Genomic DNA, 14,258 nt, shown 5'->3' on the forward strand with positions numbered 1-14,258 from the left:
GTGACAATCCATCGAGGGATTATAAAACTGTTATTAGTAATTGTCCATAAGACAAATACATAAGGCACAACAGTATGTCCCACTCAATCATATAAAACTCAATCAGATCAAATGTCAGTGTTTCCAATTTCTTTCACCACATCAACTGAATATGGTCTGGAATAACATCTTGATTAGGATTTTGGTTCTATCAAGTGTGCAAATTGGTAAAATATGCCATGCCAACAGCTGCAAATTCATGTATACTATTTACACTTTTATTTAAACTCTTCAACAATACATCTTTCAGACTTCCACATATTTATACATACTTTCATTGTGCATATATATATATATGTTTATTTATATATTTATAGAAAAATATTTTTTAAGACTCAAAAGCCTAAAGGAGCTGAGAAAACATTATTGCTACATTTCAGCATTTACATAAAACAATCGGAGCAATAAAACAAATCTGAAACTATTAAGCCGCTCTGTAACCAAGTAGTCAACAAAAACAGAATTATAAAAATATAACTTTTCAGATTATAGGAAAAACATTGTCTACTCAAGTGCCAAAGAAGTACCATGATGTCAACAATTATTACAAGTTTTTCTCTTATAGCCGCAAAGGCCAAAAGGTTTTGCATTTATTTAAGATGGTGGTTATCATAACCTTCAAGGAGGGTTGGGGGAAGAAAGCATACTAGTCATATTTTCACCTTTAATATATACATATACTGAATATGTGGATGGAAGACGGACTGATGCATACCTTTGGGTCCTGTCACCTATACCTATCCAGAAGGTGTAAAGTGGCCCAGGAGGTGTACAGTTAGTCACACAAAATCTCTTCTACACAACTGTGAACTTTAACTGTGTAATGCTCCTACCCGCACATGTGAAGCATAGATATGAAGAACCCTATAGAGTTGATTCAGATAATAGTCAGGGCACTGTCAGCTGTTACAACCCTCCTCCTTGCTGTGTTTCTTGCATGCATACACTAATGGGTTGCAAGTGAAAACAGGTACAGAATGACTCTAATCCAGTGCACAGTTCTGATAATACACACGGAGCTTGGAAAACACAGTCTTCCCCATTGTCAGAAAAGGAGGAGAATCTGCATGTGCAATGAGAAACGTGACAGGCAAAGGGAATATTTCTTTTTATAGGGGGGAGAATGGAAAGCCCCTGCTTACATGGAGCTTGGGTCAAGCAATGCCCCACAAATTTCAGCGAACTTTTGAAAAGTGCAATGGTGTAAATGAATCCAGTGTAAGTGCCTACATTTAAGAAAGGGGGGGGGGCATATTTTTGGAACCTTAACCCCAAATAATCTGGTAAAATACATCACTCTCGGTCAGCAAAAGTTGGTGATGTTGGACATAATTTGAAGCTTCTGGCAGTGCATGTTTAAGATGAACTTTCATTTGGGTCTACAGTTGCTCAATAAAGTTGTATTTGGACACAGTTACATCTAACAATGTAAAGCCAACAAGAGAAGTTGTTACATTTGAAATGTAAATCACAGGAGTCCTAAAGGGAAGCTACACTGAAAATATACAGATATTTTAGCGCAAGTCTATTACTCAAAAGATGATCTGTGAGATTTTTGTTTATTGATTGATAGGTCCTTATAGAAAACCAAAGAGTATTCAGACAATATGGCAATATAGACACGTAACTCCTAAAGCCATTAGCCTGCATTTTGTGCTAACCTGAAAATCCAGTAACTTCAAAATTTACTTCTTTATCTATGTTTCTATCCATACAGCAGTCAGTACTACAGGAAAACATGCCCTTCCCAAAATGCGGCCATGTGAGATTTTGTTCTATTAAGCTTACAGTTACATGTACCCAAGATATGCTTTGAGTACAGTAAGAAAATTATTTGACTGTTCTACATTTATATATATATACACACACAAAATAATAAAATATGGACTTTTTTGGAAATACATAGCTCACAGCTCTCCTAATCAGACAATTAGAGCTACGTAAGGTACATATCATAGTTCCTGTTGTGATACAAGCAGCCGTATCTTCACCAGACCTGGGAACTACTAGGATGTTCTCCATCAGTTTATGATGGTACATATTTGTCCACTTGAAATTAGCCATGCAACAGTTTATCTTTATTTCTCAATATATGTCGTTAGAAATAGGTACACTGATTGACCTTCCAGTGTGTATAATTGGGATAAAAGAAATATACTGGGGCCCTTCTGCAACATCACAAAATATTGGAGTGTGTGTGTATACAAATGGGAACATAAGCATACAAAACAAAAGCTTGGAAATTATCTTGTTCCCTTCTTATATATCTTCTGCCTCAACTGGAAAATGCAAACAAGATGGTTATTACCTGTTATAGCAGTGGTTCTCAACCTGGTGTCCCCAGATGTTTTTGGGCTACAACTCCAAGAAATCCCAGTCAGTATACCAACTGTTAGGATTTTTGGAAGCTGAAAGTAAAAAACATCTGGGGATCCCAAGTTCAGAACCACTGTGTTACAGAGCTGCGGAACCTGTATCCTTCTGGATGTTGTCCTGACTACAATTCTCATAATTCCTGAACACCAGTAAGGCTGTCTATATCTTATGTGAGATGAAATAAAACATCTGAAGCTAGCTCAATGCCTTTGTTTCTTTCTAATCAGGTGTGTAGAGTCTTGGATTGGGGGGGGGGGGGAGGTTAATCCAATCCTGGATTTCTTCTCTTGCAGAAACAGAATATAGTATAACTAGGAGGACTACAAAAAGCTTTTCCTCACTGTAGTCCTTGGAGTATCTGCAAGAAACTGTTTGACATGGCTGCAAAACCTTTTGGAACTGATTTCTTGACAACTCCATAGTCACAAGAGGAAAAAATGAAAATCTCAATGCTACCACCAGCTTCACATTTGGATTTGGCCCAGAATGTTAAAGTTTGCTTACATTTCTAAGATTCAAAGCTTTAGAAGTAATGGAAATTTCCTTTCCAAATTTTCAAACACGACCACCAACTTTCTAGAGTTAGAGCTCTTGAGATCTCCATTTTAAACATGTTGCTTTCAAAGAAGTTCATATCCCATTTTTAGACATTCTTCCCCACTCCCAAATTTTAATGTTTACTTTCCACTTCTACACTACAAATGCAAATAACACAGCGACTAGACACAGCCTCTAGCAAACAGTGCAACAATGCTGTAAATGTGATGGGCAATCTACTTTGTTTTTAACAGCATGTACAGTAGAGTCTCGCTTATCCAAGGTTCTGTATTATCCAATGCAGTTTGCCTTTTAATAGTCAATGTTTCTGTAGTCAATTTTTCAATAAATTGCAAAATTTTGGTGCTAAATTCATAAATACAGCAATTATTACATAACGTTATCATGTACTGAACTGCTTTTTCTATCCATTTGTTGTAAAGCATGATGTTTTGGTGCTTAATTTGTAAAATCATAACATAATTTGATGTTTAATACGCTTTTCCTTAATCCCTCATTATTATCCAACATTTTCGCTTATCCAATGTTCTGCCAGCCCGTTTATGTTGGATAAGTGAGACTCTACTGCAATAAAAAAGAAAATTACTGTAGTATCCCTACTACTCTCAGTGTAGCGGTGAATAAAACGAGAACAACTCATAGCCATTGGTTTAAAAACTGCAGAATCTCAATCATGGCTGGCTGAATTTGTTTTCAAACATCTTCATGTGTGAGGAGAGGCTGAGTAAACGAAGCACTGCTGCCCACTGAGTTGATTCTTGCAGAATGATCTGTACCATTTCCTTGACTGCAAATGCCGCTTGTAACATTTGAGTAAATCTGGAAGAGATGCAAACCGGAATCAATACTCAATGGTGATACAACACCAAAGTACCTATCAACATTTTTGCATGTATTTGAGCCAAGTTAACACACTTGATCAGTCATTTCCTGAAGTACAGCCTTGGTTACAAAATCTCATGTCAAAGTGAATTATTTGGGAAGGAAAATGTCATTTGGGCAGTGTTCTTGAGGACCCAATGTCTTCCCAATACATTTCTGAGGTCAACTCTGTCTTTTATTTCTCTCTGACTTTGATCTTTATATTCCCACCCCATCAAACATACTGAACCACAGTTTATAGCTGTGGTTCAGTACAACATTTCATGATGCATATGATGAAATGAATCCCAGGCTACTAAAAGCCATGTCATAATCAATTCATTATCTTTTAATGTTCCACAATACGTTTTTTTAACTATTATTTCTTTTTGTAGTAAAAACCTTATAAATTAACCTTAGGGCTTTGAAACTTCCCTTAAATTACTAAAGCCTGCAGGAAATTCTCCACTGATGAGGAAGCTATCTGTTACTTGGTAGGACAAATACTTCTCTACAATGAGTTTAACAATAGCTACATGCAATACTTTCTCAGAAATTATTAATAACTATCCAAGGCTCTACAACTTTGTCAAATGGAATCATTTAAAATTGAACGCAGGATGTTGGTATCATTTCCAAACACTGTGTCAAATAAAACTTTTTGCAATTCAGCCTAGACTACTCAACACTTACATGGTTTGTAGTATCTGAAATCTGTTGTTCAATCAGTTGTACAACTTGCTTAAAGGTTGGTCTCTTTACAGGATCAACATCCCAACAACTCTTCATTATCTCATACCTACAGTCATGGAAAGAATGCATCAACTCAGATTTTAGCAGCAGATAAACCATTGACTACAAACATTAGAAAAGTCTGTTTGTTTTCAAAACAACCTATTAAGTCTACAGGTCAACCAAAGGGAAAAAATCAGAATATAGAATGAATACATATTCAGACAACCAGTGTGCTGTAATATTCTTGAGTATCAGACTATGATTCTAGGAAACCAGAGTTTAAGCCCCCATCCAGTTATTACTTCTCAGTCTGAATGACACAGGGCACGTCACATTCTAACAGTCTCAGAGAAAAGGTAGTGGTAAACCTTATTGTTCACCAACCCTTTTCTGACTTGTGGTGAGCCTAAGGTGAATTAATCACAGGTGTTCTTGTCAGGATTTCTTCAAAAATTCCTTCCAAAAATCGACTGTTGGATTCTACTGAATTTTTTTTTATCTTAAGTGCAGGTCCCAGCCTTATTTCCATCTTCACTGCTTTACAAATGTACTTTAGTGAAAGTCCTCAATGATATATCAAAGTGCTACAACTGGTTTGGTTTTGAATGCATTTTGTTAGCCAACTCTTTTAAAGAACATTTTCTAAGATTGAGCCAGGGGAGCTGTATAGTGTTTTAATTACTGTAACAGGTCATTACTGTTTTAAGTAATTTTACCTGGCTTGTTTTAATTATTATGGGTTTAACTCTATTTTAATATTTATATGCTGTAGGTTTTAAATTGCACTGTTTTTAATGTTGTGAGCTGCTTTGGGTCTTGGTCAAGGAAGAAAGATGCACACTGCACATATCTAGTTTGTAATTCAAAAAAATATGAAAGAACAATACAATATTTAAAATGAAGAAAAATTTTAATCAACATAAACTTACCAGAATTCCAAGTGGAAGTGTGAGCCTGCTTTTAGCTGATATGATAGTTCAGTTAATTAGGATTGTTGTTGTTGTGCGCCTTCAAGTCATTTCACACTTAGGGTGACCCTAAGTTTAAAATTTATGGCAGGGGCCAAGTAAAGGACATTGGAGGGCCACATTTGGCCCACGGGCCTTAGTTTGGAGACTCCTGCTCTAGGGTTATTATATTTATTTATTTATTTATTTATTTATGTAGGAATTTGTACATGTTTTTTCCAAATTGTAGTCCCCCCCCCCCCCACGGTCTGAGGGATCATAAACCGGCCCTTGGCTTTAAAAGTTTGAGGACCCCTGCCCTAGAGTGAATCCAAGACCAATTGATAGCTATGTCCTACTGACTGAAATACGGGCAGAGAACGCTTCTCAAGCATTGATCCTGCATATGCTTTAGACCTTAACTCACAGAAGTACTAAGGGTAAGCAATTCTGGAAGCAAAAGTAAAAAAGCACCTAGAGAACTAAAGTTTGAAAAAGGCTGTTGTAGACTACAATCTATAGGATTAAATTCAACTGTTGGTCCACTGAATTAATTACTGGATTAAAATTTAGTACATATATAAACATCATCAATGCTGAATAAAAGACTTCTAAAGATAGCTGTGGCCCTGCTGGAGAAGGAATTTTAGCCACTGGAGCGAAAGCGTGGTTTAAGTGTCAAGCCCATGTTATTCCACATCTCCAATATCAGCTAAAACGGAATTGTGCAAAAATAAGCAAACAGATGCAAATATGAAAAGGAAGCATATCTCAGTTGTACAACGTGGCTTCTGCAACCAAAATATCCAAGATCTCAGAAAGAAAACAGAACATTAATCTATATCCCTGCAAAGCTGCTGGGGTCAATCAAAATAGACCAGTGTTTATAAGTATTGTACCTAATTGAGGTCATTTGCTCATGTTGCTGCTTACAGATTTTCCTGGTGGAAGGTTTAATTCACCTGAGTGTTTTGATTTTTTATTCAGTTTTATGTTTATATTACACAGAAAGCACTCAACTCTTGAGTACAAATGATTCAGTAAACTAATATCCCAATCTCATGCAGATATACTTGGGACATCAATCTCATTGATTTCACAGGGGCTTACTTCCAAGAAAACAATTTAGGAACAGCTGTAAGTCTGTGATAGGGAATCTTATGAATATTCAGAATATAATTAAGATTTTTCTTCACTACTGCAACTTCTCAAAGACAGAAAACAAAGACAGTTATTGAAATCAAAAGCTGGACGCTTGTCATTTTTCATTTCGGAATTGTAAGAAGTCTGGTCTCTCACATTTCAGCAGGTGCAAATTCTGGGCTAAACATCCTGTATCCTTCCTTAATCCTTTTATAGAACTTGGAATCCACAGGCATTCCAGGATAGGGGCTGCCTCCTGTCAACACAGAAGATGTCAATATATCATAGCGTGTTTAAAAAATTTAGAGAAATAAAACATCCAAGCAGTAATCTTGTTGAGTTGCATGAAGCAGAAACCCAAAAGCCGAGTGTGTTTTACCTAGAGAGAAGAGTTCCCAAAGCAAAATTCCATAAGACCAGACATCACTCTCAAATGTGTATACACACTCAAAAATGCTTTCAGGTGCCATCCACTTGACAGGAAGTCGTGCCTGTGAAAGAAAGAAAGACAATGGATGGGAAGATTAAGAATTATCCCATACTATTTTATGACAGTAAGATTGTCACAAGCTAAAGATTTTTAGCCAATGATCCATCTGCCTTTGAATAGATTAATCAGTGATTAATGGTATTTGAACATATAGATTTCTCATTGTACTCAAGGATTCTGGATTCACAGATTCAACCATCTACATCTTAAGATTCTTTTAAAAATGTACAAAAAGTAAACATTTGATTTTGCCATTTTATATAAGGGACACTATTTTTCTACACTACTGTATATAATAAGATTTGAGGAACCACAGATTTTAGTATCCCTCGGGGGTACTAGAACCATCCCCAGTAGATGATGAGAACCTGTTGTGTGTACATTACCGAAATGGAGAAAGTTGTCTAACAGTTTTATTTTTCATTGAACAAAAACACCTCTCATTTTAGATGTAATAACTGTAATTAATTATTCTTCATTCAGCTTTTATTTCTCTTAACAGGAATGGATCAGACCTTGGCCACACAAATCAGCCAAGGAACCAAGGACTGTTGGAATGATGTATCCTTTGCCTTTGAGGAAAAGCCTTAAGGAAAGGAAGATCAACCTTCCTCTCTCCTTCAAAGGGGCCACAGAAAGAGCTGGAAGCTGTGGTTCATCCTCCCTGTCTGAAAGAACAATCTTACAATACTGTGACTGTAGAATAGAAGGAAATTACAGCACAGTCTCACTCCACTCACTGGTCAAGAGACTAAGCTCACTGGATGAGGTGGGCTTAGTAATAGGGTTTGTTTTCATTGTGAAAATTTGCTTTAAGCTGCCTTGAAGATCATTCAATAAAAAGGCAACATATAAGCCTCCTATGTAAATACTTCCTAAGTGTTCTTAACTGGAAGCCCTGACAGTTAAAATTGGTTCTCACTGATTTATCACTGCAGCCTTTGTTGATGAGTCTACCAATTAAATCAATTACAGTTTACAGCTCCAATTATTGTACAGCCCACTGAGAAAGTGATCACTATTAGAGTACAAGGAGCTACAAAGATTCCTTATCGTAACAACCCAGATGATACTACCAAGGCAACACACACACACAGAATAAAATTCCTTTGGATGTATTGTTGTGACCTTACATTATTGTCTCTTAAGATCCAATTTGATATCATGGAAGACATTTATTTTTGGCCTGCTTCAATGAAGAATTATTTGTCTTATGTCTCATAAACTACTCAAATTATGAAGACGGCATATTTTCAATTCAACTACAGTAGAGTCTCACTTATCCAACACTCGCTTATCCAACGTTCTGGATTATCCAACACATTTTTGTAGTCAATATTTTCAATATATGGTGATATTTTGGTGCTAAATTCGTAAATACAGTAATTACTACATAGCATTACTGCATATTGAACTACTTTTTCTGACAAATTTGTTGTCTAACATGATGTTTTGGTCTTCATTTGTAAAATCATAACCTAATTTGATGTTTAATAGGCTTTTCCTTAATGCCTCCTTATTATCCAACATATTCACTTATCCAACATTCTGCCGGCCCGTTTATGTTGGATAAGTGAGACTCTACTGTACATGTAATCTAAAGGCCCTTAAAAGGTTTGACAAGTGTGACAACCCACAACATTTTAGCAATACCCACAGAAAAGTAATCATACTATAATCAGACAGATTATGAAGATTGCGGTCCTCTTATTTATTCAGCCTTGTTTTATTGTATCCTTTCTTCCAACTTTTAGGTTTTATTTGATTAAAGAAAATGTAACTTACATCTCCATAAATATTTGGGTTTTTGTACTATAAAGTTGAAAATTAAATGCCTAAATCCAATGGTTAGTCATTGAAAGAGGGGACCCGTTGAGATAATCAAGCTTATGTAAGTGCTGACTTGACAAGATGCTGTTGTTTTAATGGGTCTACATTTAGTTCAGACAAAAGGATCTTAGGACAAATAACTAGGTAATTAATAGTTTTTCTATTTGAATGAGATAATCTCAAACAACAGTGCCTTATGTCGCGCAACAAATAATTTTTGAAACTAAAGGGACCTTCTGTAACAATTTTTGATACAGTGCATGTGTTTATGTAAGAGGTTATGTGAAAATGAAAATTAAGCTTGTAATGTGTCCTCCTTTGGGCTATACTAAATTACCACTCCTTTGAACCACTTCTGGTACTTTTCTAAAAAAAAAAAAAAGACTAATACTACTGCGGTCAAGATATTCAAGAAATGCCTCATCTACTTTTTCATATTGCTATTACAAATTCATTTTCTGCAACCTTATGGCAACCTTTATAGTTTAAAACCGATATCTAATGGCAAGACTGGGATAGACCTAATGAATCAACTGCTGAGTGGTAAGTCAGCATTATGTAAATCTTACAGAATCAAAAGGTCTCCTGTAATTGGGTTCCAGCCTTGAAGTGTCATGGGTTATCAAACCCATGACACTTCAAAGGGCCACATGGGTGATTTCACCAAAGTTACTGTGATGTTGTCGAAGGCTTTCATTGCCAGAATCACTGGGTTGCTGTGAGTTTTCCAGGCTGTATGGCCATGTTCCAAAAGCATTCTCTCCTGAAAATTTGCCCACATCTAAGGCAGGCATCCTCAGAGGCTGTGAGTTATATTGGAAACTAGGCAAGGGAGGTTTATATACTGTATCTGTGGAAGCTCCAGGGTGGGAAAAATCTGACTATCAGTATTTAAAAACTCTAAAGCCAGGACAGTAGATAAAGAACACTCTGAAACCAGGGGAATTCCAGACATGAAACAATTGGGGGCAGCTAACACCTCCCAACAAAGGATTCCCCCAGGCAGGGATCAGCTATATCTTGAAGCTGCAAGGCCATTAAAGGCTAATCGAGGTGGTTAATTACAACATTCACACTTGCCTCCAACAGACAAGAGTTCTTTCTCCCACCCTGTTTTGTTAGGTGACCATGCAATAAGTAGCTGCTGGGAAGGAAGAGTATGGAGTGTTGAGGTGGACGCTGACTGGTGGAATGTTTGAGGAGATTTGCATGAAATTGACATCTAATTAATGACAAATGTAAGTTCAGATGGAGAGGTGGACTGGTTGTAGCCAAGGATTTGAAAAAAAAATTGCAAGAAGAAAAGGGAGTTAAGTTAGACTAGAATTGGAGTAAGAGAAATGAGTTCAAGTTGATTGATTGGTGAGGGTCTGATTTAGCTTGAAATAAAAGGTATTTTAAAGGTTATGTATAATGCTCTGTATTTTTATGTTTAAATTCTGTAACAAAGATTTTGTTTTTACATACTTTGGCTTCTGGAATTATCATTCTGAGAATCTGGTTTCAGACAAGGTGTCTGTGGAGGAACTGTTGAAGGTGGGATAAAAGCAATATAAATCCTCATAGAAACTTTGAGGGCATTTAGATTGATCCCACAGAAGGCAGCCAGGATGAATTCCTTAAGCATAGCAGATATGGGATCAGGGAAAGCTCCCACATTGCAAAAGGCTTCACATTTGGTGGGCTTAATGGTAAAGACTCCTATATTTGGCCAAAGTAGTGGAATGGTGTGAGAGAAATCCTCACAGTTGGTGGGACTGGTGTGATTGCCCAACTGGAAAACTCCACATTTGATGTTTTCAGTGGTGGATATAAGCACCAAAGTTACCACTGTGGAGTACAAGAACTTGCTGTGCTGGTTGCAGAAAGCAATTTGCTTAACTGCTTCATTTAACTGTATGAAGTAGGATCTCTGAATTAGAGCTTCAAGCCATATCTTTGATCACGCAAAGAGGAGCAAATCTGTTCTTGTCATACTTCGAGGGAGACACTGCCTGCTGTCACTTTCCAGAGTGATTGGGAGGGCTCCTTAGCATCTGCTCTGAGATTATGCCAGACACAATTACAGGACATCTTCTTCCCCTTGTTGTTAACAGCTGCAGCTAAGCCCTCTTTCATGCCATAAAACATCAGGCAACTCAGGACACCAAAACCCCTTAATTTAGACAAATGGAGAGCAATTACTTACTGCCCACCTGCAAGCTGTTGTCTTACGCTTAAAGAAAAAAAAAGCCCCAAGGATGGAGTTAATTAGACTGAGGCTGGAAATTAAAGCTGGTGTCTCAATGCAGTTTCTCAGCACATGGATATGCTATTGAGGGGGTTTCTTCCTAAATTTGCTAGTTTTGTTTGTCAGATTCTTTATCTCTGCTTAACTGCCTGCATCTCATAATGAAATCTGCAGTAGAAAAGTAGTGGCAGCAAAAACAGATCTAAAAGGAAGGCATGCAGTCATCTTTGCTTGAGCCCTGGATGAGACGGATCTTCATTATCTCTGGAGATGGTTTCAACGGTGTCCCCACCTCCAGTACACAGGAAGAGATTATAGCTTTATTACAGTGATTTAGCTGAGAGGAAGTTTATTTGAGGGGAGGCCATTTGTAATGAACAGGTAACATAAGGAACCTACTTCATATCTTCTGTTAGAACAGTAGTAACTAACCTTTTTTTGACCAGGAACCACTTGATCAGGGACCACTTTGACCAGGGACCACTCTCCAACATTAGTACCAAAAGGATTACGAATCAGTTTTTGGTCAACATTAGATTCAGTTTGGTTATTTGGGGTGCTGATTCAGAAAATTGCATTGGATAGACCACATCAGCTCTAGTTTATGATACAAAACATATGCCATCCATCCAGTAGTTGTTATCTGCTCACCCACAGAAAACCATATTTAATAATCTAGAGCTGATTTTCCGCACATGTCTCGCAGACCTTATTTTAGGTCTCACAGCCCACCAGTGGTTGGGAACCACTGTGTTAGAACATCCAGGCCATTTTGCTTCCACTGCCCACCTCCATCCCCATTCTGTGCTTTCTAGGCAGAGCATTTTTTGTATATATAATTTTTAAAGGCCATTAAGAATCAAGGAAGGTTTTACAGTATGCTTTATACAGATAAAAGTGATATCCAAGCATACTTACATTTCCTTTGACAACATAGTTTGAGTCATTCCTAATGTCTCTTGCAAGACCAAAGTCACAGATTTTTGTGATCCGTCCATGAGTGAGCAGGATGTTGCGTGCTGCCAAGTCTCTATGGATGCACTGAATGGAACAGACACAACAACAAAAGATATGCATACAATATCAAAAAACAAAAATAACTGTTTATAACTCTTCTAGTGTGAAGGGCTGTCTAGATTGGAGGGGGGAAGTGACATGTAAATCAAATGTATCTTGGCGTTTCTCATTTAAAGCAGGGGCTAGTTTTATGTCCTGAGAACTATGGGGGGGGGGGGGGGACGGACCACTGAAAAGCAAAAGAAAAAAATGAAGTGGCCAAGAATCAACTTCTTGGTCCTCAAAATAAGTATTTTGTGATGTGAAACAATACAGAGAGATGTTGTAACTAATTTGAAATATAAGGTTTTTTTTTAAGTTGTTATGGGGATTCTGCTATTCTTGGTTATTTGATTTTTCTAATGATGACTTATAATGACGATGTAAATCTGTAATCCACAGAATGACTGCTGGTCTTCCTAAAAAGACTGGCTGGAATGGTACTTTGTCATAATATCCTTGTCAAAGTTCCAGTGACAGAGTAAAATAATTTATCAAGGAACCTACACCAGTTTCCTTCGAGAATTGATTGTTCCAAGGTAACTATGGGAAGAGTCTATATTTAATTAGTTTACTCCACGTTGCCATGTGTCACTTTCTATGATGATTTTATTTCATTTAATCTGTTTACCTTTCTCTCTAGAAATTGTACCTTATCCTTCTGAGACTGCCAATTTAGAACATGACTCACTGCATAGTTAATTAGAAGGAAGTTCCATGGAAATCAAACGAATATGCTTCTAAGTTATGCCTTTGGGATGGAATTTGTTGTTTGCTTTAGGGGTTCTTGTATCAAAGATGCTGCATAACTGGGTCCAAACATTCTGTATGTTTTGTATAAAGAAGATTAAGTTACCGGTAGGTGAAACCAACCAATGGTTGACTTCATAAATTAGAATCTTCATGAGCCAAAAATGAGGGCATAATTTTTAAAAGTTCCTTAACAGCTAGATTTCTAAGCTTCTCCCAAAGTCAGACCAAAATGCATATGAGCCCTCTGATTCCACAATGTGACAATTACTGCCCCACTCCAGATATATCAATCTCTTCCCTGAGCAGCCTAAATGGAAAGAGTGCGGATTTTCAAGTTGAAGAGCTTTGTTTATTCCCTGCACACGTTCTGCACTCTCTTCTTTCATAATTTCAGAGATTGGGGTGGTGGTGCATGAGACAGGGAGGAATTGCTGCCTCATACAATTTGGTCCAAGGAAGCATGTTTTAAAGAATCAGAATGGCAGGCAAGATATAAGTTGACTCCTTTTAGAAAGGATTATCCAACAAGGAAAATATGCACCATTTAAAGTCACTCTGTATGAAAAGAAATCATTATTTTCCATGTTTCTGACTTACATTTTTCGAGGACAGAAAGCTCATTCCCTTTGCCACCTGGTAAGAAAAACTTAATAGGTCTTCAATATCCAGAGCCAGTTCATCATCTTCTAAGATGGCAATGGTGACATCCTGATTAACAAACGATCCTAAGCAACAGATGTGGGAACAAGGCACAAATGGATTAATTATGGCTGTTTGGGAAGATAGAAGGCTTTCTATTAACAGAGCATGATACCAAATTAACACAGCAATGCTACTCAAACATATTACAGTACAGTCTCACTTATCCAAGCCTCGCTTATCCAAGCCTCTGGATTATCCAACGCATTTTTGTAGTCAATGTTTTCAATACATTGTGATATTTTGGTGCTAAATTCGTAAATACATTAATTACAACATAACATTACTGCGTATTGAACTGCTTTTTCTGTCCAATTTGTTGTATAACATGATGTTTTGGTGCTTAATTTGTAAAATCATAACCTAATTTGATGTTTAATAGGTTTCTCCTTAATCCCTCCTTATTATCCAAGATATTCGCTTATCCAAGCTTCTGCCGGCCCGTTTAGCTTGGATACGTGAGACTCTACTGTATCTGCTATGAAAACACAAAGCAATTCTGAACATCTTATTGAAATCTGCCTGCTACCCTGCTTAAAAA

At 37.1% G+C, this 14,258-nt stretch overlaps 1 protein-coding gene across 1 annotated transcript in view; it reads right to left on the bottom strand.

Moving 5' to 3' along the window:
* Positions 1–235: 235 nt before the first annotated feature.
* kit (KIT proto-oncogene, receptor tyrosine kinase) overlaps positions 236–14,258 on the bottom strand; it is a 93,974-nt gene continuing 79,951 nt past the window's right edge. The window contains exons 16-21 of the mRNA XM_062981546.1: positions 13,616–13,743; positions 12,128–12,250; positions 7,039–7,150; positions 6,816–6,915; positions 4,528–4,633; positions 236–3,792 (exon numbers count right to left, since the gene is read on the bottom strand). Of these exons, the coding sequence (XP_062837616.1) occupies positions 3,667–3,792; positions 4,528–4,633; positions 6,816–6,915; positions 7,039–7,150; positions 12,128–12,250; positions 13,616–13,743 (695 nt within the window). The 3' untranslated portion in view covers positions 236–3,666. The remainder of the gene's footprint in view (positions 3,793–4,527; positions 4,634–6,815; positions 6,916–7,038; positions 7,151–12,127; positions 12,251–13,615; positions 13,744–14,258) is intronic.

The sequence above is a fragment of the Anolis carolinensis genome, chromosome 5, assembly GCF_035594765.1.
Source record: "Anolis carolinensis isolate JA03-04 chromosome 5, rAnoCar3.1.pri, whole genome shotgun sequence".
Classification (NCBI taxonomy): Eukaryota; Metazoa; Chordata; class Lepidosauria; order Squamata; family Dactyloidae; genus Anolis; species Anolis carolinensis.